The 25,723-nt window shown below is 41.0% G+C and overlaps 1 protein-coding gene across 8 annotated transcripts in view; it reads right to left on the reverse strand.

Moving 5' to 3' along the window:
• ITGA9 (integrin subunit alpha 9) overlaps window positions 1-25,723 on the reverse strand; it is a 265,797-nt gene that overhangs the window by 29,867 nt on the left and 210,207 nt on the right. For all 8 annotated transcript variants that reach the window (XM_068201244.1, XM_068201235.1, XM_068201190.1 and 5 more), the window contains 3 exons: window positions 23,910-24,035; window positions 23,233-23,352; window positions 21,435-21,536 (listed from right to left, as the gene is read on the reverse strand). In XM_068201244.1, coding sequence (XP_068057345.1) covers window positions 21,435-21,536; window positions 23,233-23,352; window positions 23,910-24,035 — 348 coding nt within the window. The remainder of the gene's footprint in view (window positions 1-21,434; window positions 21,537-23,232; window positions 23,353-23,909; window positions 24,036-25,723) is intronic.

Genomic DNA, 25,723 nt, shown 5'->3' on the forward strand with positions numbered 1-25,723 from the left:
CCACTCCAGACTGTTGTAATCACTATGCAGCCACTTCCGGCCATTATATCTTGGGTCTGGGCAGGCACACCATGCTGCCCTCCTCCGGAGGACCAGACTGTGAGGCATCCACTCCAACTCCTCCTAGGATTGAGAGGAACTCCACAACCATTACTCCGTGACATGAGCGCTGCACCCTCCTCGGCTGGCCCAGCAGCAACCCCCCATGCAGCTGACATCACGGGGTGGGGCCCTGCCCTGATCCAGTTTCAAAGGGACACAGCCAAGCCTCCGTGGAGCCTGGCTGCACCTCCAGTGGGAGTGGCCCCACCACCAAGTCTGGGTCCAAAGAGAGCTGCAGAACTCAGAAGCAGAGCAGGGGGAAAACCTTTGCAAAGGTCCCGCTTGGAAAAAGGCAGTGCAGGGAGACAGGCAGGGTTGTGGTACCGCAGGGACAGAGACGGTTGAGTCTGCCCAAAGAGATGGAGTTGGACACGTGGGTTAAATGTCTCACAGCAGCTGAAATCAAGACACACTGTCATCCAGCCAAGAGAGAAGCCAGCAGCTGCTTGCAAATGGATGGTAAAGAGACAAACAGACACTAAGTTTCCTTCCCTAAAAAGCATTGCAACCACATTACCTCTTAATAAATCAAGATTTTAATTTCCCAGAAATTCTAATAAACTGAAAACTTTTGCAAAGGGTAAAGAGTTCATAATACAGTATTTGTTGATTTTGTTTGCAATTGCTAAAGCTAAAGTGTTATCTTTCTCAGACTATTACTGCTGTGCATCAGGGAAGCATTAGTGTGTGCATTGTTATGTATTTTTTTAATACTCCTACTAATTATTGTCTCAATATTTCAAGAAGGATGGGTAAGATTCAGGGGATGTCCACTAAGCTATTCATGTTAAAAAATTTTCATTTTGTTTTGCACTGGATATTAATACAAACTTGTTTCTAAAATGTAGAATGCAGGAAATTTCTCCCAACCAAGTCATTGGCCTGATCAACCTATGAATCTGGCTGGTAAAGATTCTGTACAAAAAAGCTAACCCTTTTTCTTTTGAGACAGGCATAGAGGCTTCATCTGGAAGTAGCCTCCAAGTTTGCTCACAGTGAAAAAGAGACCTTCCAGCAACCCCCTTCCTTATTAATGCTGTTAAAAATGCATCCTTTATTCCTATTTCTACTTACTATACAAAGAAAAAAGGGAAGAAAGGTTGGGGTGAAGGTATACTATCCTTTTTGAGTTTTAAGTGGTGTCATGTTCTTATGCTTTATAATAAGTCAAATAACAGTACAATATTCCTATGAAATCCAAGGAAAAGGACACTGGACAGCATTATGAAGTCTCTTCAACAGAATAATGGACCACCAATTACCACCTACCTCGTGGACAGTCAATATAAGGACTTGAATTGTTTACAAAGCATTTTCCTACTTACAAACTGTTTTTCTGTTTACAGATTGTTTTCTGGGTGTTGAGTTCTTCAAGGGATAAATGGGTTACAGGTTGTTTTTAATAGCTGGGTTTTTCTATAAGGATTAAATGGGTTAAAGGTTGAATGCTTTTTGTTTTTTATAAGTTGTAATATATAAGCATTGTGTCTGTGGCCTGAGTTCTCCCCCAACAGATCCTGAACATTAATGCTGCGGCTTCCATGCAAAATTGGCCCATGCTGTCTTCTGTTGTCCTCTTTGCAAAGGGCCCTTGAAGATGGGTAACAGAAAACAAATTACAAATTTTATTAAACAAGGAAGGTTACCAAATAGCATATATGAGCTTGCTACCAAGCCCCAGGATTGAATGACAGGGGCTTCTCCCAGTCAGGTCTCTTATGAAGCTGCAAGCATTTCACTGGCCAGATCCTGAGGGGGTGTGGAGTTCAGACCAATGAGAACATACCGACTAGTTATTTCAAAATACCCTTTTAATATACATATTATGGAATAATTCATGCTTATGTAAAATATATATATGTACTAAATGCTGCTTGTACGAAAAATTCTTAAAGTTTTAAAATCACAAGCCGCAGCCGGGGAAAGGTTGCAAAACCACAGATGGCAGCAAGCAGAAAGACCTCATTTACAAATGAAAAAGCATGGCTCTGTTCAGAGATGGGCTCCTTCCTGGGCCATCCAGAAGACACCCAGTGATGAATACAGGGGAGATATCTACAATCAAGATAGTCAGATTCGTCAGGAACATCATGGAGAACACACATCTCAATACCAAGTTCCCATAACTCAACATCAACATTCATCAGTTCCCAGAAACAGCTTTGTCCAGCTCAGCACAGAGAAAAAGAGACCCATGAATACGTGAAACAAAGAGAAGAATAGGAGAACCTCTGCCTCAGGAGGAAAAAACTGTATAAAAACTGACTGGACAGAGACAGCATTCGTGAACACAGGGGATCCATTGTGGTAGAGGTCGGATCTGTGTTCACCCAGCACCGATCCTGGGCTCGGCACTGCCCTTTTGATTGTGGCTATCTAAGACCAAATCTTGGTCGCGAAATAAAAACCTATTTTAGTAATTATTAATTCAGCTTGATCATTTTTACCTATAACAATCTTGGTGACCTTGACGTGATCTGATTTAGGGGTCCAGGGGCCCCCTCCACTGTTCAGGCGGCGCACTGCTGATTTCAGCAGCCTGATGGGATTGGGAAACCCTGTGGAACCAATCGGATCTCAAATTAAAAGCCAGAGCCACAATCAAAGAAGGGATAAAACGGGCCCAGAGCTCTCAGGTAAATCGGACAGACCCAGAGGAAGGGTCTCTGGAGCCGCGGCGCATTTTTTTCAATCATAAAATTCTACATGCACGAAATACCCACGCAGGAAAAAGAACCGTGAGTATCACTTGGTTGAGTGAGGTGTGATCGAGCACGTGTTTGAGACGTGATATTATCACAGAGTGAGTGTGAAGCCCAAGATTGCAGTTCCACTCTCCCACGAGGGAAGGGGTCGGTCAAGGAGGAAGAGAACGCCACATGGTAAATCTCATTTTCACGCGTCAAGCCTGAAACTCCGGGAGTTTGGGGGTCGGTCACAGAGAGGATCAAAAAGGGAGGATACATTCTCTAGTGTTTGGGAACTGGTAAACCTTTTTGATCCAGGACTTGGTAAGTCCGGGAAGGAAAAGAGGAGAAATAATCGAGAGCTCTTTACCAGCCATCAAACCCACAGATCAGTTCACTGTGAGGCTAGTAGGCTGGTAACTTTGAAAAATCAGGCATAAGAATGGTACCGGTTAAAATTTTTTCTTTGGATTCTTTTTGGAACTCAGCGCAGAGTTAGGGTAAGGAGACGCTAGCAAAGTAGTTTATTACATTTTTAAGAAAGATGAGACAGCGAAAAATCAAAGCTCAGGGAAAAACCCAGGAGAAATCCATGAAGGAGCAAGAAAACAGTTTACCCGAGATTCCAAGAGACAGCCCGTTGGGGTGGATGTTAGAATATTGGGAGGATTGTTCCGAAAGGAGGAGAAAATCTAAGGAGAAAATGATTCATTACTGCGTAGAAATATGGGGGGGCAAGGAAATCAGAAAACATCTAGTTTGGCCTGTGTTTGGCACCTTCGAAAGATGGACTTACCAAGTGTTACATGACCACGTCTATAGTAAGAATTTGCAGGATGAAGAGGAAAGGGACTATGCCAGATTATGGGAATACACTAGGATAGGGTTATTCCCAATCAAAATTTAGAAGGGTACTATGACCCAGAGCAAAGCATGGGAACCTTTAGATAACCTCCTGCCCCCATATCTAACCTCCCCATCTCAGCTTGTGTAAACTCAGGCCCCTTTGTCAGCACCCAGGGGTCCTCAGCACTGAACCATACAGACACAGGCAACCCCGCTTCTTATACAGCCTCCAGATGTCCTGCTCTTACCAGGGCAGGCTTCGGTGTATTCCCAGTCCCCACCCCCACCATAGGCGGCAGAAAACAGAGGGCAAACCCTTCCCACCAGGGAAACCAGTTCTCCCCCAGCCAGCAGGACACGGCACAAAACAAGAAAGGCAAATCATGATGATAGTGGGAGCAAGGAAGATAATCATAACCTCCTCCCCTTAAGAGAAGTGCCAACCGCCCCAGGAGTCATAGTGTATGTAAACATAGCTATTAATACCAGGGACATAAGAGCCTTTAAGAAGGAAATGGGAAGGCTGCTAGACGACCTGTTAGTAGTAGCAGATAGATTGGTTGAATTCTTAGGAACTAGCATTTACTCGTATGATGATATTACTGCTATACTGAGGTCACTGTTCAACAGCGAAGAACAAGAAATTATAAGGCCAGCTGCGATACGAGATTGGGAACGTAGAAACCCCCAGGGAGGGTGGGGAGAAGAGAGATGGCCCGACCAGAGACCAACGTAGAACGCCCAGACAGAGGAAAGCAGACAGAAAATGACAGAACTAAGGAATATGGTAATACAAGGCGTGCGGAAGGTGGTACCAAAGGGACAGAACATTAGCAAGGTATTAGGGGAATGCCAGGGGAAAGATGAAACACCCTCTGAGTGGTTAGAAAGGCTGAGAAGAAGCCTGCAAATGTATTCAGGAACGGATCCTGATTCCATAATCAGGGGGATCCTGTTAAAAACACAATTTGTAGCAAAATCTTAAGAAGATATATGACAGAAACTTGAGAAAATTGGAAATTGGCAGGGGAGAAGACTGCAGGACTTAGTTAGCGAAGCACAGAGGGTTTACATGAGGAGGGACGAAGAGAAGCAGAAAGCACAAGCAAAGGTGTTAGTAGCAGCAGTTAGGGAAGCCCAGAAACATGAGCTGGCCCAAAACCCTGCAAAATCAACACAAAACCACCAACCTCAGAGGAGACAGAACCCCTCTCAGAAGAAGTATTCAAACAGTTAAGAAAAATATCCCAGTGTTTTTATTGCAAAAAGAAAGGGCATTTTAAGAGAGAGTGCAAAAAGAGGATGAAAGATGAGAAAAATCTTCCGAGAAGATTAGAGGTATCAAGGGCTTTTTAATTTAGGGTCCAGAACATCCAGAGAGCCCTTGATAAAGCTAAAAATAGGACCCCAAAGGCAAAAACTGGTATTCTTAGTAGATTCAGGAGCTGAACAGAGTACTGTTCAGCAATTACCACCGGGATGCACAAAAAACAAGAATACTATGATGGTAATTGGAGGAAAGAGGGAACCCTTCAAGGTACCTGTTACTAAAAATGTAGAAATAGAATCAGAAACTAAGTTTTGTTTAGGGAATGTACTGGTTGAAGAAGCAGATTATATTCTGCTAGGAAGAGACTTAATAGTAGCTCTCAAAGTAAGTCTAATCGTACAAGAAGCCCAGCTTAAGGTAAGTCTATATAAACTGACCACAGAAGATGAGGATAAAATTGATCCTAAAGTCTGGTATACCAAAGGGGAAGCTGGAAGGATAAAGATAGAACAGATCCATATTGAAATTGAGAAACCAGAAGATCCTATTAGGATTAAACAATATCCCATTCCTATGGAAGGTAGGAGAGGATTGAAAGCAGTAATAGAAGAACTAATTAAAAAAGCAACTTTGGAACCTTGCATGTCGAGGCATAACATTCCTATCTTGGCAGTACAAAAGACTGATGGTATTTATAGGTTAGTACAAGATCTGAGAGCTGTGAACAGGATTACTAAAATAGTATTTCCTACAGTCTTGAATCCTTATACCTTGTTGAATAATATCTCTCCTGAAGATATCTGGCATAATGTGATAGACTTGAAAGATGCTTTTTGGACCTGTCCCTTAGCTAAAGATAGCCGGGACTATTTTGCTTTCCAATGGGAAGACCCAGATACAAACAGAAAGCAGCAATTCAAGTGGACATCTTTGCCCCAGGGGTTTGTAGATTCACCAAATCTGTTTAGTCAGGCTCTTGAACAATTATTAAGTCAATTCATGCCAAGAGAAGGGACTAAATTATTACAATATGTAGATGACCTATTGGTAGCTGGCCCAAGAGAGGAAGATGTAAGAGCGAGTACCATAGCATTGCTAAATTTCTTAGGGGATAAAGGATTAAGGGTCTCAAAGTCAAAACTACAGTTTACTGAGCCCGAGGTTAAATATCTAGGACATTGGCTAACAAAAGGGAAGAATAAATTAGACCCTGAAAGAGTAGCAGGGATTGTTGCTCTACCCTCCCCACGGACAAAAAGAGAGATTAGACAGCTGCTGGGACTTCTAGGATATTGCAGGCAGTGGATTGAGGGGTATAGTGGAAAGGTTAAGTTCCTGTATGAGAAACTCACTACTGACAGGCTAAAGTGGACAGAACAGGATGAGGAGGGATTCAAAGAGTTAAAAGAAGCACTTATGGCAGCTCCAGTATTCAGCCTTCCCAATGTGAAGAAACCATTCCAGTTATTTGTGGATGTCAATAGTCATACTGCCCATGGAGTATTAACACAAGATTGGGCAGGAGCTAAGAAACCAGTGGGATATGTATCAAAGCTTTTGGACCCCGTGAGCAGGGGGTGGCCCACTTGCTTACAAGCAATTGTGGCAGTAGCACTGTTAGTAGGAGAAGCCAAGAGAGTAACTTTTGGGGCTCCATTGGTAGTTTATACTCCTCATAGTGTAAGAAGCATATTACAACAGAAAGCAGACAAATGGCTCACAGATGCTAGACTTTTGAAGTATGAGGCCATATTGACCCACTCACCTAATTTAGAATTACGAACAACTACTGCACAAAATCCAGCTCAATTCCTGTTTGGAGAAGCCTCAAGGGAGCCTACTCATGATTGTGCTGAGGTGGTGGAACTGCAGACAAAAATAAGGCTGGATTTAGAAGAAGTTGGTCAGCTCAGGCATGTGAATTGTATGCAGTGTTAAGGGCCTTAAGAAGATTAAAAGGAAAGAAAGGAACAATTTTTACAGATTCAAAATATGCATTTGGAGTAGTCCACACCTCCAGAAAAATTTGGGAAGAGATAATTAATTAATTAATTAATTAATACTCGAGGATGAGGGTTGGTTCATGGGGAAATGATAAGACAAATCTTGAAAGCTATCAGGGAGCCAGAGGTGATTTTGATTGTACACGTGAAAGGACACCAATCAAGAATGTAGTTTCAAATTAGAGGAAATTAGCAGACAAAGAGGCTAAAAGCACAGCTTTATTGAAGATAAATATTCCGGAAATCGATGAGAGTGAGACCCAAGAGTATCCCCGCGTCCTTCTCAGAAGGAAATTGAAGGATACGAGAAAATAGGGGGGAAGCTAGAAGAAGGTAAGTAGAAATTGCCAGATGGGAGGGAACTACTATCCAAGGACTATACCTGGAAAATTTTGATGTGATTACATCAGCAGACTCATTGGGGAGCCCAGGCCCTGGCAGAGCAATTCCTGAAGTTCTTCAGATGTAAGGGGATTTATGAATTAGCCAAGCAGGAGGTATAAGGATGCATGATCTGCCAGAAGGTTAATCGGGCCAGAGCATGACAGACAGTATTGGGAAGTCGTCCAATAGTGTACCGTCCTTTCGAAAGGATCCAGGTAGATTTTACTGAACTATCCAAGGTAAGGAAGTGTACATTTTTATTGGTAATTGTCAATAAACTAACCCATTAGGTAGAGGCCTTTCCAAGCACTAGGGCTACAGCCCAGACAGTGTCAAAAATCTTACTAGAAGAGATTGTACCCTGGTATGGGATAATAAATTACATAGACTCAGACCAAGGGACACACTTCACCTCAAAAATCATTAAACAACTAGCAGAGGCCTTAGGGATCCAATAGGAATACCATACCCCATGGCATCCTCAAAGCTCAGGACAAGTTGAGAGAATTAATCAGACATTAAAAGCTCAGTTATCAAAACTGATGCTGGAAACTAAGATGTCCTGGTTGAAATGTCTCCCCTTAGCTTTACTAAATATCGAGACTATGGCTCACTCTGAGACAGGGCTATCACCTTTTGAGATGTTGTATGGAATGCCCTATGAACATGGAATGCCAGTGGGACATCCTAAGATAGAAGATGGACAAATACAACCCTATCTAATAGTGATAAATAAAAACCTACAGGAATTGTGAAAACAAGGGATAGTAACACAGAGCACCCCTTTAGGGTTCACTATACATAAAATACATCCTGGAGACAAAGTGCTTATAAAAGCCTGGAGGGAAGTCCCCCTCACCCCTCACTGGGAAGGTCCTTTTCTTGTCCTTTTAACCACAGACACAGCAATTCGGACAGCAGAAAAAGGCTGGACACACATATCTCGAGTGAAGAGGATCGAGCACCAGGAAGAAAGAAACACCTGAGTGGAAAATTACCTCAACCCCAGGAGACCTAAAGATAAAATTGCACTGACCAACTAAATGACCAAGAGCAACCAGATAAGTTGTACAGTAACTGGTTGTGAATGCTATCTATTTGTACATTTTTTAAGTGTGAATATTGTCATGAGATCTGGGTCATGCATTGTAAAAGGGGTTATAGACCTAAGGGCTTGTGTACAAGGTGCCTAGAAGACGATCAGTATCTGACTAGCTGTATCTTAGAGCTTGCTACTGCTTTGGGCATAATAGAATTAGACTCTTTAGAGTGGTATCACTTATTTAAAAATGGGATGGGGGAAAATTGGACTCAAAAGCGCAAATCCTAACAGTTGAGTGCCAGAGGTTAAATAAAGTAGCTTGCAGCGTCAATGTGGTCAAATTATCTATGTGGGGCATTTTTAAAAGATGGTATGTGGCTCAGTCCAGGTATGGAACCCTAGAAGAATATTCTTCCTGCCGAGAAGATGGTTTACCTCACCGCTGGTGGCAACCCAGTGTGCGTAGACAAAGGCAGAGGAATACACCTATGGGGAATCCTGATGGGCCTGAGCCTAGTCGTGTGTAGGAAAGCTAGTCTGCACCTAGAAAATCTGCCCAGCACTGAGACACAGTGTCCTGATAATGAGTGCGGGCAATGCTTACAGATTGTCCTGGAAGGACAAGGAGAGACAGAAACTTTAGTATACCCAGCCCCAAAAGACTGCAGCAGTGATAAGAGAAGCAGGTAATGTACCTTAAATGGCACTCGATATGGAATATGTGAATTAGATGGAAAAACAGTATGTTATGTCCAAAGAGCGAAATCTAAGGACAAGCAGAGATACCGACCCATAAAAGATATAAGAGGAACACAGAACATATACCTGTTCCTATGTGTAATCAGTGTAACCGCACGGTGTGGATCAGGGGGAAAATGAAATCAATGTTTGTAGCCTATTTTCAAGTTAACAAACTGTTATAACAGCACTCAGAGATGTGTATAATAGGCAGAAAAACCTACTGGGTGAGGAAAAATTTGAAATATGAAAATAGAGTAACCCTCAGCAATGAGCGGTTATACTTGACCTCCTGGGGGATGACGATGGCAGGGTCTGTTTACAATTTGATAAAACGTTCTGTTTTTCAAGAAATAACAAAAGATTAGACCCAGAAAGCAAAATGAAACAGGTAGCCCAAAAATTAAAAAGGTAAGAGTCAAAAATGAGAAAAAAGAGGATAGAACAGGAGAGGTTAAAGACCTTGAGTGAACAATATGATCAACTGGAAAAACAGTACAGTGATTGGGGATTGCCTGCTCCAGATAGAAATTTATTCATAGGCCTGATACAGGAAATAGGAACTAAATTAAGATTGTGAAACTGTTGGATTTACGGGGGGCTTAAGCCAGATGAAAAATGGCCGTGGAAAGGTGAGATTTTAACTCCAGAGCAACTTCTAAAATGGGAGAATGCTCAAATTTTGAAAACCATACAGAGACCTGAGGGATGAGTTTTAGATCAAAGGATAATTGGAACAATCTGTATTAGTAGAGAAGGAAAGGAATATACTGAGATAGTGGGATATACCCTGTGTATATCCACCCTAGCAATAAAATCAGTTAACAAAAGCAAGGTCTGGCAACCAGAACCTCCTGCTGGGTATTGGTGCCATGAGAAGGGAACAAACTGTGAATAGAGTGACAAAACTGAACTTTGTTAGAACAAAGGCTCTGGAGCTAACCCTTACCAATCCCTGGAAAATCTTAGGGGTTACTGGAATGAACCAGAGAACACAAAAATTAGATAGAAAGCCCCTAATAGGATATATTAAATATGTGGGAAAAAAGCATATAGCGAGCTACCCCGAAAATGGAAGGGATCATGCACTTTTGGAATGATCTGGCCTGTTTTCTTTACATTACCCAGGTCTGAAAGCAGTCTATTAAGAACACCCCTGTACGAAACTCTAGATAGAACAAGGAGAGAAATGAAGAAAAAACTCCCTATTGCAGGCGGCAGCCAAACATGGGGCGAAGATGAATGGCCTGCAGAGAGGATAATACAATATTATGGCCCTGTCACATGGGCCCAAGACAGGAGTTGGGGATATAAGACCCCAATCTATCTATTAAACAGATTAATAAGGCTCCAGGCTGTAGCAGAGATCATATCAAATCATACTTCAGACACCCTTGAGCTACTATCCAGAAAACACTCCCAAATGCAAGCCTTTGTGTACCAAAGTTGGATAGCATTAGATTACTTGTTAGCTGAAGAGAGGGGAGTCTGCGGGAAGTTTAATGAATGGAAGTGTTGCATAGAAATTGATGATTACGGGGAGACCATTAGAGGCCTTGCGGCAGAGATTAAGAAGGTGGCGCATGTCCCAGTCCAGAAATGGAATTCCATCCTCCAGGCATCTTGGTGGGACCAGTTGTTTGACGGAGCTTACTAGAAGGTAGTGTTTTTCATATTATGCTCAATAGCTGAAGTTATATTTCTACCCTGCCTAACACCATGTTTTATTAGGTTAATACATTCAGTGGTACAGGGTATGCAGGTAGCAGCTATGCCTATAGACCCAGAACGTGCTCCTGAGAGATTGAGTCAACTCCCTAAAATGTCTAAAATAATGAAACTAAGAGAAGGAGAAGTAAACAGTAAGGCAGCAGAAGCCCTTGCTAAGTTTGGGGAACAGATAAAGGAAGACAGGATTGTTTATAAAATATACCAGGGAGGACCACAAGGAGAATGGAATGAAAGTGAAGAGTCCGAAGAGGACTAGGGGAGGCCCCTTCTCCTCCAAAAAACACCAGACAAATAGGATCTAGAAACTAGAATAGCTGTTCAGATTTGGCAAAAAGCTCACAATTAGTTAGAAAATTGTAAAAAGAAGCACAAATTAATGTGTTTATATAGAAGGGGAGGGATTGTAATATATGTTATGGAATAATTCATGCTTATGTAAAATATATATATGTACTAAATGCTGCTTGTACGAAAAATTCTTAAAGTTTTAAAATCACAAGCCGCAGCCGGGGAAAGGTTGCAAAACCACAGATGGCAGCAAGCAGAAAGACCTCATTTACAAATGAAAAAGCATGGCTCTGTTCGGAGATGGGCTCCTTCCTGGGCCATCCAGAAGACACCCAGTGATGAATACAGGGGAGATATCTACAATCAAGATAGTCAGATTCGTCAGGAACATCATGGAGAACACACATCTCAATACCAAGTTCCCATAACTCAACATCAGCATTCATCAGTTCCCAGAAACAGGACCCATGAATATGTGAAACAAAGAGAAGAATAGGAGAACCTCTGCCTCAGGAGGAAAAAAACTGTATAAAAACTGACTGGACAGAGACAGCATTCGTGAACACAGGGGATCTGATGCAGTAGAGGTTGGATCTGTGTTCACCCAGCACCGATCCTGAGCTTGGCACTGCCCTTTTGATTGTGGCTATCTAAGACCAAATCTTGGTCGCGAAATAAAAACCTATTTTATTAATTATTAATTCAGCTTGATCATTTTTACGTATAACACCCTTTATAAGGATGGGCTTGGCAAAATAAACTTCCTCTGTGCCACATGAACACCAGGGGTGAGTGTTTCTGTCTCCTTGCCCCTCACCCGGCACACATGACCTAACATGGGTCCAGTACTGAACCTTGGCAGACACCACTAGTGACAGGCCTCCAACTAGACTTTGTGCCACTGTAACACTGGTATCTGTTGTTCAACCAGTTCTCAATCCACCTCACTAGTCATTAATCCAGTCCACACTTCCTGACTTTGCGTATGAGGATATTGTGAGAAGCAGTGTCTAAAGCCTTGTTGCAGTAGAGGTAGACAACACACACTGGTCTCCCCTCATCCATCCAGGCAGTTGTCTCATCATAGAAGGCCATCAGTTTGGTTAAGCATGATTTGCCTTTAGTGAATCCACGATGACTACTCCTGATCCCCTTCTTGTCATCCATGTGGATAGAGGTGGCCTCCAGAATGAGACACTCCATCACCTTTCCCTTTCCAGAGATTGAGTTAGGCTGATTGTCTGGTAGTTCCCTGGGTCCTTCTTGCTCTTTTTGAATACAAGGGTGATATTTCTCAGGCACCTCTCCTTTCAAAGATGACCGTGAGTGGCCTTGCTTTGGTGTCATGATAACAAGACTTGAAAACATAGCAAATAGACATGAACTAAGCTCTACATATTTAGCATTATCCAAATATATTCCCATATACATATCACAATATTCAAAATAGGTCTCAAATATGGACCAGTTCTTCAACCAAGAAAAAATAATTTTAGCATTTCAGATAGTAACACAAAACCTTTGTCAGACTTGTAAACATATTTTGCTGAACAGAGAGCTTCTTAAGCAGCAGACTGTCCCTCACACCCAGTATAAGGGAAATACCAAATAGAGATCAAACAAGACCTTCTGCCTTCCTTGTTGTTGGGGTTTAAGATTCTTTGTCTCAAATAAATTTTCCCCATATATGTTGCTAGGAGACAATAATGACTGGCTATTTAAGAGAGAAAAGAAGTGGCCACAGCTCAAAGGAGGGGGTCCAGCTGGCTACTCTCTCTCTTTACCTGGGGGTTTCTCTGGGAAGGGCAGAGATACTTCAAGAATTTGGCTGGGAAAAGAAGGGGCTGAGGCAACTGCTAGCTCTCTTCTCTCTCTCTCTCGGCTGCGGAGGAGGATGCGGAGGAGGACGGTTGAGCTGGAGGGAATTCACTGCCACCACCGGAGCCTAACCCAGTCTGCTCCTGAAAGAGGTCCCACTGAACTGGGACCTTATTTACATCCTACCTCACTGAAAAAGGACTTTCACCATCCACACAGGATCCCCGAGCCCCCTCCCCATCCAAGGGAGCCTCTCTCCCCCAGCCATTTTCAGAAGCTGTGTTCAGAAGCCATGTTCAGGAGTCTGGCAGCCACTGCCCAGCCCCCACTGTTTTTTGCCACTGCCCTGAGGTTTCTTTTCTACACTGTAACTCACACTCCTGCCCTGTAGTGATGCTCCACAGTTCCAGCTACAGCTGCTGAGCTTCTGATACATCTCATCTACCACTCCAGGACTTTGCTCATCCCTGTCTTCCCAGCTTGCCACTCTGAGGTTCCTGCTACAGCTCTTTTTGCTATCCAGAAGCGGCAGAGGGATCGGCTGAGTGAGTTTGTAAGGGAAGCCCCCCTCTCCGTCCCTTTCTGCTGGCTGCGTCCGCCATTACCGCGTGGAGCGAAGGCGGCTGAAACTCACGCCACAGCGCCCCCTGCAGCTGTGGGGGAATCATCGCACCTGCCCTGCCTGTCTGGGAACAACGCCCCTGCTGGCTGTGACCATAACTACACCAAATGGGAAATGGCTTAAAGAGAGGGAAGAGACAGTTTATTGGGTTTTCTGTTCATGTTTGTTGTTGTTAACATTGTTGTTGATGTTTGCCTTGTTATACATACACACATTAGTAAAGATCTGCTATTCCTTTTCTCATATCTTTGCCTGAAAGCCCCTTAATTTCAAAGTTATACTAATTTGGAGGGAAGGGGGTAATATTTTCCATTCCAAGGGAGGCTCCTGGTTTCCTTAGGTAAGACACTTGTATTTCTAAACAGCTTGGAAAGATGATGTGATGTGGCAGTCCAGTTTTCACACATGCTAAGGTTAGCATCCATCTTACAGACATAGGTCTTATGACTATTTCCTAGATAACAAGACATTTATTTTATTTTCCTTTCTGCCTCTAAAAAACCCAGTCTCCTTACATTTTAAGTATTGCCAACTTTATTGAACAGACCTTTCAAGCAGTCTCTGATGCCTTCTTCCCACTACTTAGCAAGCAAATGTTAACATATCACAACCTCCAGCACAATAGACCTATATGCACTTCATCCTACTGAAAGACAAAGCCAGAAAAAGCTGAAGAGATGAAATCATATGTAATCTCTATAGCAAAACTTCCACATTTCAGGTCTGAGGCACACTGGCTAGAAGACCCTGGCTATAGCTTTTGCAGTCACAGCTTGAGCTAATAGGGTAGAACAGCAGCTTCTTATCTATCTGGTTTCTTCTAGCAGTCTGGAATCAACACACATGAATAAAAAACCCCATTCATTGCTTTGTAGTTTGGAGAGGAGCAGGGATGTTGTCCATGTTAATGTCCCTAACCATCTTAAGTCCTCAAAATCTGCCTGCATTAATACACAACAACTGCAATGAGTTTTGATGAAGAAGGTACCAACAACAAAAAAACAAAGCCAAACCCAAACTGAATCAGACTGAGCAGTCAGAGTATATTGTGTATCTGGAGTATCAGAAAGAAGGCAATACAGTCAGTGACAGGATGCCAGAGAAGCAAGCCATCCCTGGGGGGAAGGTTGGAGGCAGACAGCAATTGGTACTAAAGAGAAGTACACCGTCTGCCACCTGCTGCTTGACCCACTGGCCTTTGTGCAGTCTCTAAAAGCCGTTCTTGGGCAAACCTTGAATTGCCTGTCCTTTACAACCCAGCAGCACAGCCTCTACAGGGTGGCTAACAGGTTGGGGAGCACAAGGCAACCTCCAGCTTACCACAATTCCCACAGCTCTGACCTATAGAGAAGGCAGGAGTGATAAGAGTAACTGATGCTGAAGATAAGGGGTGTGCTGTTGGCAAAATATCCCAAAGAAGGCAGTAGGGGCAGCAGCTGCTTCACAGAAAGCATGTTAAACAGTTGCAAAATACAGAGTGGATTAAATGTTTGTTTTCAGACTCTGATAAAATGCCAGAAAAAAATGTGGAAAAACATCGCTGTCTTGACATATAAGGATTTTTAATTTTATATTTATATTTTGCATTTTGCACTGTACATGCAGGATTTGAAAGTGGGGAAGCCCAAGAGGCAGTGCAGCTTGACATTTAGCTCTATGTAGTTCACACCTCTATCAGGTTTTACACAGTGTAACTGCCTATAAGAGACAGTCCAAAGATCCCTCATTTGCCTCATGACTGCCATCAAGAACGCAGATTGAAGTCCCCCCCAAGGACTGAGACTGAGACCCTTAAAATTCTAATACAGAGGCACTGGCCTGACTGAAGCAAGATGTCTGCCAAGTGTTGCCTGCAGTTGTGTTCGCTGGACCAAGACTGTTTTCCCATGGGAACAAGTCCTGAAACAATGGGTCCTGCTCACTGCTGGGACTGGTTCGTCCTGTTTGGAACTTGACTTGTCTGTACTTGTTCTCAACAGACTTATTCTCCATTGTCCTGTACCTGTTCCTTCAACATACCGTCCTGTTACCTACCCCGGCGGAAGACTATAAAAGACCCCTGACTTAACCAAAGACTTTGAGATTCTCCCCAACCTGACAAGACGGATCTATTGCCTGGACCACGAGGATTTCTCTCTCTGTTGGTACCTATTCCTCCTCCCTTTTTCTCTCTCTCTCTATCCTTTATCTCCTTTCTAATCCTTTTATTGCATTTGCTATGGGCACTCAATAAAAGCTGGATTTCTTTCAATTAATACTGAAATCCCTTGCTGTTGTGACTTTTGCACTCCGAGATCAGTAAAACAAACCATCACAACCCACGCTTGTACTAGCAGATCATGACACTGCCCTTCTGGAAAAAACCTGAGATTTCCACCCAAGCACTGATTTTTGCAATGTCAAACACAGATGTACAAGAGCACATACCAGTTAATCTTCTACCTGTGCCAAACAGTTGCTATATCCTGACAGCTATTTCCTGGTTAACAAATTATGAAGAAACAGAACTTTCATTTTTAAGAAGTTTTAAAACACCTTATTTCAGTAAAGCATGAAAGCAAGAAGTTAACTGAGTAGGAATTTTTGAAAGTAATTAACGTTCATACTCTGTCAAAGCCCTTTTCAGAAAAGGTACAGGCTATTGCAGTGGTACTCAGAAAGAAAAGAAACATAGTTCAGCAAAAGCTGATTAAAATGCAAATTGAAAAACTTTCTTTTCTTTTGTAAATTAAATGAATTTTATGCACCTGCCTCATGAGCCGCAACACCATGGGAGGCACGGGCTTATAAAAAAATGCTATTCTATTTCTGTATTATCACCTAGATTATTTCTGTTTTTTCAAACCACACTGCATTGCTGGTTGACTTTTCCATTCAAGTACTGTTATGCTTGGGGGGAGTTCACCACTAAAGACACTAGTCTCCTTTATGTCTGTACATATATGCATATACATCCCTTTTACATATTTATTTATTTACATAAACTAGGAAAAGCAGTATTTTCTTAAAAAATACAAACCTGACATTTTCTTGCAACCCGCTTGCCTCTATCCCTGGGAAATTAACTGTAATTTATTGTAATTGTGTATTTTCTTCCTTTACTCATGTGTATGTTTCTACCTGACAGACTGCAGTGTACAAACAAGAAAATCTATAAAAGGAATATTATAGTAGCAAATGGAAAGGCAAAACAAAATGAATAACTTAAAATGACAAAAACAATACAGCAGCAAATAATTTGCTGGCAAGGAGGCTGCAAAGCTGCTGGAGAAAGCTCCAGCCAGGTATTAAAAAGGCAAGCTGGGGAGAATGGGTGCCTTAAAATGCTGAGTGTTTCTAAAAAATTAGAGGTTGGTGGTGGATTTCTGAGTGGAAGAGGTATTCCCACATGCATTAAAAAAAAAACTGGAACATCATGAACACTGTCCAGTACCACAGGCTGGACACAACACAGACATGGAGAACAGGCCAAAGTCGGGAGTCCTCCATGCTGCAGGCAGACAGCTAAAGCTTAGGTTCATGAATATGCATTAAAATCTCTTTGCATAGAATATGCATATAAAGACACCTTCCAAGTCTTTACAACCATAAGCTTACTTTTTGTAAGATTTTTCTCATTGCAAACATAAACATGCCTAAATTCTGAGCAGAAAAAACTCATGGAGGACAAACACTTGCCTGTGTTGCATTGTCTTGGTTTAAGACAATTTAAAGGGAAACACTCTACAATGAGTTCTCCCCCTTAGTGTTAACCAATCCCTTTCCACCAATAAGAAGAAATCGAATACTAGTAGATATAAGTGAAAAAATAGCAGTTTACTAACAAGCAAAACAGCAACAGGCAAAAAAATAACAGTAAACAATCGCTAGATACAAAATTGCTAAATCTCACAGACCCCCATCAGAGACAAAGAGAAACTTGAATTTGCAGAGTGACCCATCCTAAAATGCTGCCCGCCACAGCTGAGTGTGTGGTTCTAAAGACAAAGGGAAAATGGCAGCAAACCCTCCCATGAAGGTAGGAGCTTTCGAAGCAGTACTAGTGGCAGATAGATATTACCGGGGTGTGTGGGATCAGTGTTCCCACTTGCTGCCACCTCCTGACACCTGCTGAACTCTGCCAGTTTTGGTGTAGCTGCCTTGGGTTCCTACTCTGATGGAAGAGGAAGGAAGGAAGAACAGACTTTCAGTACTGGTGGACGGTGGCGTGGGACCAGACCAGCTCTGGCTCAGTCCTGTCCACAGGTTTTGCAAAATAACAGTAAACTCTGAAACACTCTGAAACAGTTTCTGATTGCAAAATGCAGATTCTCCACTTGTTACTGTTGCAAGTAGAGGCAAGAAAAGGCCAAGGGGCAAGCCAAACCGGGAGAGAGAGAGACCTCCAGCTGTCCTAATTTTTAAAAAACCATGGGTACCACCTCCCCATTCAGGTTTCTGGTGCAGGGGTCTTGAAGAGACAGTAACAATTTTGGGCATAGATAGATAGGGGCTACAGTAACATTTTGGGTTACCCAGGATATGCATTAAACCTAAAGTGACCGAGCTGGAAATAAAAGAATAGTGAACACTATCCAGAAGGCACAAAAGGTTCAAAAGCTTGATAGAGCATACCTGTACTTAGTGGACAGCATCAGACAGCAGGCTTAAGCTTTACAGGTCACTGTGTTGCAGGACCTGCATACATTTTATCTGGGGTTGCCTTTTCATGCAGTCAGCTTTGCATTCCCTCACTTTCAATACAGGAAGACTCAGAAAAATTTGGATAGTTTTTTTTTTTGTAGTAAAATCCATTTAATTCTTTCTTCCACACTTCCAAAGGCAGTTATTTTGCTCCTTAAGAACACTTCTCCTCTTCCTGCACACAAGTAGTGAGCAGTGGACTCTTTCATCTGGTATTTGACTACTGTGTTCTCTTGGAGCTTATAGTTGGTTTTGCTCATAGACTGAGAAGAAGAGAACCAAACCTTCATGGAAACTCATATGATGAAGAAAATAAAGTATGCCTCCTGAAAATATGACACCAGTTTCAGACAATATATACGTATGTTAATACCACTGTCATCACAAAGCCAAATCCAAATTCTGATCACCTTCTTCATGTGATTTGTCTAATATAAGAACTCAAGCAGCTTGTTGTAACCAGAATCAAAAGTACATAATTAAAAATCACATAAAATCATATCCAAATTCAAAGAAATTATTTTTGAGAATTGCACCAATGCATATTTTTTTTTAAATGGGTTAATTTCAAAGACAGCCTGCTGCCCAACTTAGAGATTCACATACACTTTTGTATCTCCCTTAAAAATTGTCTGTTGAAGTTTCTCACAGAGTTGGTGTTTATATGGGTGTCCACTATATCTTTCTTATACTATCATAAAAAGGATCAGCCTTCCTTTTCCACTTGTCTTCCGTCTCAATTTATCTTCTTTATAGAGAATTTGCACTCTCATACTATACACTATAATGTAAAAGCACCAATTGAAATAATGGTACCTTGTCCTAATAAAACATTTAAATGTGATAATAATCCCACATTTAGCCATAGAAAGCAAAAAGGCCTTTTCAACGTTAGCATGATAAAGTTTCTAAGAAATGTTAAGGAACACTGTCATAAACAGTCTCATAGGAAGACCATGCACAACTGTACAGAAGGAGCTGCTATCCAAATGGATACAGTATGGCAGTCTCTGGTCAATGAGATGAGCTTTAAAAAGGAAAAGAGGAGGTTGAATGATGACATTTTCTTTCTCCAGTCTCCCTTTCCAGCTAAATAGTTGCGACTTGCAACAACTACTCTTCCCTTCTGCATTCCACAAGAAAAGAACACAAAAAATTAATACCTTGAGCCAAGCCATATTTTAAATTTTTGCCTGAACATGACCCTGTGCAAAACATACAGCAATACTAAAGCTGGCATATGGAAAAACCATAAAGCAGAGAGGAAATGGCACTCATATGAGAAAAGATTTGAAACTACAGATTAATGTTACATGGCTACAACATTTCAAGCATGCTCTTTTACAGCTAGGGCTTCCCAGGAATTGGAAGCAAGCTCTTGTTTGAAGCTTAAGATAGCTTCCCAGCACACACACAGTGAACTTCATAATGCAACTCAAGGCTTGATGAAAGGCTTTCTGAGAATAGGAAAGGACAACTTATTTTTTTGCCTAATTTTATTTTCTTTTTTTCTCTAAGCATTAGATAGCAATGAAATACAGCAGAGCCTGCATTCCTAGAAAAAAAGCATTTCTAAGTTTTGAACATTAAAAAATAGCAATCTGACACATTTTACAGTGTGCCTATCATTCTTACATATTCTTAGACCTTTTACAGTTGAAAATATTTGTCATAGAGATACTGGGTTCTTCTATTTCAGTTGAGACATGGGTATCACAGTCAGGTGTTACTTCACTCATGTTATAAATGGGTAATGCAATGGTTGGCTCTCACAATTAAGAGATGAATATTATGTGTACATTAAGAGAAGTTTTATAGATACATAGTTATGTTATTTTTATATGTTCTCCCCATAGTCCTCTTTCCCTTCTTCCTTATATTGTTGTCACTAGTCGGGGCATTTAGGGAGGGCAACCTTGTTACTAGGAGGTGTGGCATGGCAACACCTTACCACCAATCAAGTTGTCAGAAAGTGATCTCCACCAATGGATGGCAGGGAAGGAGTTGACTGACAAGACTTTGGGAGGCACCAAGAATATAAAAGGCAGAGCATCCATTTTGTAAATGAGCATGTGGTCACAGAGACTCTCAGTACCTTATTCAGTCCTTTGTTGTATTTTTGTTAAGATTTAATAAACCTTTGAAATTTTAAAAGTGACCATCATTTCTCAAAAGTCATTAATGAAATTTTGCCATACAGTTGCAAGATGTGTTCTGTGCAAGCTGCAGAACTAAGGAGAGGGCAAGAAATGTATTAACACTCAGGACTGGAGGCCACTTAAAAGGCACATTCCCAGCAATGGCTAACTATGTTTTTCATTTTAACTTCCAAGCCTATTGTATAGAATGGTACAGAAACCTGACAAAGAAAAGAAAACAGAAGTGAAAAAAGAAGATTCTGTCATATAAAATAACTCCTTTTTCTGAGAGGTCTCATGAAATAGAAATTCAAGACTACAGTTACAGACATGATTGTTGAGGGATACGTCTGGTGCAGATAGCTGTAGATTGAGATGCTGATTTAAATGAAGATTGAGCCCTTAGTAGGAGCCCAAGACAAGAGGCTGTGAACTGGGTGGTGCCAGCCAGGTGAATGGACACTGACACAGTGGTAACAGTGAATTGCCAGACTTTTGGATAACAGAAAGAAGGAAGACAAATGGCACCAAAATGGTAGGAGACTCAGAAGGAAGAGAAAGATCAGCACAATATGTGATATCAGCTCGTACTTGGTTTTTACCAGCTTAGCACAAGAAAAAAAGTTAAATTAATTTCTGAAAGTTTAGACACATTTTTGCATTTTCACAGCTCCCAAAATAGCATTAATGCTTCTAAATATTTCATTCTGGCACATGTGAAAAGATATTGCTGAGGTTTCAAGTCTCATCTAGGTTTTCAAGAGAAATTTTAATTAGATTAAAGCAAATGTTAACCCTAAATCAGGACCTAAACTTAATTTTTGTACTAATACCTCAAGAGTATTTTAGCTAGTACAACACAGATCACTCTGGTTTGACATAACATTATTCACTCTGTTGACATGGTTATCACAGAGAGGCAAAACACAAAATCACAGTTCACAGTGCTGTTAGTCTAATCAGACAAAGTCTGGGCACTCTTGTGGGTTAGCCCAGGCACAAATTCCAGTTTTTATAGAACTCTCAGTGATTTCCAGCCCACTGGGATAAGGAAACATTTCTCTTTAGGTTTGTGTACTCACTGGTTTTTCTTCTGGGTTCCCATTGGGCACCTCCACAATTCTGAGGTCATGGTCCACCTGCAGCCTTGCCCTTGTGACAAACTGGATGACTGATGAACTGTCCTGAGATGTAAAAAGAAGAAGAACTGGACTTAACAACAACAACAACAACAACAACAACAACAAAAGCACTAATCTCCCTGTCAAAAAATGCCCAACAAACCATCAACCAATTGCCAGTATAATAAATACACCCAGACAATGCTTAGTGAAGGCTAGGTTGGCAGTTAAGTACCAACCTGGTTACAATTCTGCTTTGAAAAAATATACTTTATGCTCATAACAGAAAGATATACCTGAGCACATTATTTCAGATTATAGCAAAACCAGGTATGTTAGACTTTAAACACATACTTTGTACTTGGTTTGTTAATGTTTCCCACATTTACCATGAAAGCAAGACAGAGAATTTCCAATGACACAGGCAGGCTCAATATTAACTGTGAAAAATGTTCTGATTTGTTTTTTAAGTGAATAGAAAAATTATATACAGAAACTGGGATAAACTACAATATACCCCAGGGGGAGAACTTCTTATTTGAATCTGTGCATGGCAAATATCTTAATTATTCACTGTACAATTCCTCTCATTTATACGTATTTCTCCAATAAAATGCCTGGTGCATTTTAACAGGCACATTTCAATAAAATGCCATTTAATCTTACAGATTACTCCCTTGTAAGTGGTTTGCCTTTGGAAGAGTATGTAATAAATAGAAAAACGGCATGCACTGGTGATACTAAAATGTGTAAACACTCTATGTCTTTTAAAGGAGTGTTGCTAAAAGTAATCTTAGAAGGGACACAGCAGATGGGATGAATCCTGGCTATTCCCAGGTTTGAATTTCCCAGAAGCATATTTTGCATGCACTTAGTTACTTGTTTACACATTTCAGCATTTCTATAAGCATGTAACAAATACCTGAAACTTCCAGCCATGCCTGTACTTCCTGTTTTCAAATATGAACAAACATTAACAGACTTGCTGGTTTCAATCAGAAAATCTCAAGGCTATTAATTACTTTAGCAACTCTTTTCTAATAAGGGCTCTCTCTAATGCTTTTAATCTAACAACTATGAAAGACAGGTTTATTTTAATAGGTTTATGTTATAAGCTTTCTCCTCCAATTATTTTATTCCCTTATAATCTTACAGTATCTTGCCAGAATTAGAGTCAGCATTTTTGTAAGTAAAGGAACATAGGTCAAAATGCAGTCAATCACAAAAAATTTAAAATATTTGCTGTCTCATTCAGCAGCTTCAGAGAAGAGAGAAATTAACTGGCAACCATTTGTTTCTTGCCACAAATGTTAAGCTCAGCATTAATGTGGTCATGATGCATCTTCTTTGAATAATAATTTGAAGTAAAAATGACAAAATACTGTCATGTCTCTGTTTACACAGCAAGATAATACATAGCTGGTCACAGTTTACATTCACTTACATTTTTTAGCATGAAAACTTTCAGAAATCAATTGAGATTTTCAGAAATCTCTAGCCTAAACACCATGCACAAAATTAGGGGTCTCATTTGTCATTTTTCAATGTATAAATTTCTGAACTAAATTTATTTCTATCTTAATGGGTAAGAACTAAATTTAACCGCTCCATATACACTGTTAATAAGTAGATCTTTCTTTGATATCATGATTATTTTTCCCACACTAGTAAAGAGGAAGAAATGGAAGTTTTGAGTTCATTGGTTCACATATGCACACTTAAATTGGCATTGAAGACAACCTGCAAGGAGAGCATGTACCTTCTTGAGTATCTCAGTATTCAGCAGCATGTAGATATTTATATCACAGGACTCTGCTTTAGGTAGTGAGCTTATGTTGCAGTGTACAATTAAACAAGATCTGCCTGGTCTTTCACAGTCCTACAGGAAATATGGAAAAAGTTGTTAGGCAAAGGAGGTAAAAATTAAATGATAAATGATAAATTGCAAAATTCAATGATAATTCATAAAGAGAAAACACACCAGAAAACCAAGTTATATAACTGCTATAATACAGCACTCTTGCACTGAAATAGCAACTTTCAAGACCTGAAGGTAGCTAACTACAGATGCCTACATGAAAGCAAGCCAGGTAAAATTCAGTCCTCTACAGAACTGCTGAGCCAGGTACCAAGTACAGTGCAGTGACCCACTGCCCCCATATGCCTTTGACAGAACATGGGAGCAAAGGCTCTGGTTACTAAGTGTGTGCTGCCATGTCAGCTAAATCCCTTTTTACTGCACTTCCTGAAACTTCCTATTTACTTTTAAAAAACAGACAATTACAATCACTAGATGTCCCCCCAGCACATCATCAGTATTGTTATATATGCTCCATAATGAACTATCTGCTTCAGATCAGCATGCCAAACCATGCAAAATGTTTTGTAAAATATGCTGTATGTTCAAGTGGTCCCATAAGCAGTACTGTTTCTTACCAATACTTTTCTGCCAGACTTCGTGAAAAAAGCAAATATTGTGTTGAAAATATTTTCATTTTCTTGAGGAACAACGCATGGGCTGTGGTTTCTATGGAAAGAACAGCTTCCTTTTTCCTGACCAACCTGCATGCACAATTATAAATCACAATTATTATTCCGAATTAATGAAATTATACAAGAAGGCTGAATTAGCATGTCTGTAAAAACACACCTAAATCTGAGCTAAATGTCTTGACTCCTATTAATAGTCAAAAGAGAAAAATAACCACCTTGGGAGTCAACCCTAAAGAAAGTATTTGAAGTAAGCCAGATAATCATGCACTGGAAATGCTTTGACTGGGCAGGATACAAATATGTCTAATCTAGCTCACGTGTAGATAGATGTCTGTGTTCTACATGTCTGGAGATAGAGACAGGAGAAAAACCTCAACAAAATATGTTATGACATAGCATTTTAAATTAATAGTTGTCCTAGTTATAAAAATAGTAGGCAGAGTTTAGCATTAGGGCTGATCCAAAAATCTTCCTCTACATTAACCTGCACAAGTTTGTTTATTGTTTCTTTAAGACTTGGAGTCGGAAGCAGAACCTCTGTGTTTTACCACATTTCACAAAACTTGGAGGGGTGCTTCGTGCCTTTAAAAACAGGGGATAGAAACACGGAGCTCTCTTCCCTTCTTTCCGGGCTCTCAAGCATTTCAAAATCCCTTCAGCCGCTGCCGTAGGCCATTTGCCGCGGAGGGGACGGACTTGCCCGCTGTTGCCCGCAGCCGGCACGCCGGAAGTCAGAGCCACTCTACAAGTTCCAGCCGCTGCCAGCAGCCGTGCCGCGCTAGGGAGAGCCCCTCGTGGGCGGGCATGGAGCGGGCAGCACGGCAGCATTGACTGCTTTTGGACAAAAATAGTTTTTTCCTATTTTTTTTTTGTCCCTGTTCCCCGTTGGATATTCGTTTGGTGGAGCGGGGGAGAGAGGGAGTTTTGAAATAAGGGAGGCTTGTTTGCTGTGTTGTTTCCTTCATTCTCTCTCGGCTGCGTGGCCCAGGGAGGGGATTCTCCACCATTTTGTCTGTGTTCCCCAGGTCAATTCGGGGGATCTCCTCCGCATTTGCGCGTGGGCTTTGAATCGTTTAATTGTGTATTTGTTGACTATTGCTGTTTTCGTTAAGTACACCGTTATTTTTTTCATTTGTATCTCTTCGTGTTTGTCTCTCCTTATTAGTAGAAAGGGGAGAAGTTAAGGGGACAACTAATTTCAGAGACCTCACCCCATAAATTGTCTTAAACTAAGACAATAGTGTTACCCTTTTTTACTACCTTTTTTGATGTTTTGGTGCATCCCTGTTTATACCAGAACTAACAAGACAAATCTTTGTGTAAATGCACAAGCCTAGACAGTAAGTCTGTTCTTTTACCTTTAGCAGAAATAGTACAAATCCCACCTTTTTGTATCATTAGCTTATTCACTTGCTGAAAAAAGTGGATGACTGAGCCAAGTAAGACTTGAAAAGTACCAAACTGATAAAATGAGCTTCAGTCAAGATAATCTTGCTCAAGAAAAGCCTTCTCACTTTTTGCAACTTATGACTATTTACTGAAAAACTCCCCCAAAATTTAATAAAAACTATGACAACAAAGTATCAGCAAATTCTTCCTGCAACTATCCTTAAAGCCTGTAAGTGAGAGAGGGAGACTTTCTCACAAACCACTGTAATATATGATTTCGAATAAATTTGTGCTCAGGACTAAAAAAAAAAATACTGTATCCTTTTAAATGGAACCAAGTGATGGGAAAGAGAAATATACACAGGATA

This window comes from Anomalospiza imberbis, chromosome 1 (assembly GCF_031753505.1).
Source record: "Anomalospiza imberbis isolate Cuckoo-Finch-1a 21T00152 chromosome 1, ASM3175350v1, whole genome shotgun sequence".
Classification (NCBI taxonomy): domain Eukaryota; kingdom Metazoa; phylum Chordata; class Aves; order Passeriformes; family Viduidae; genus Anomalospiza; species Anomalospiza imberbis.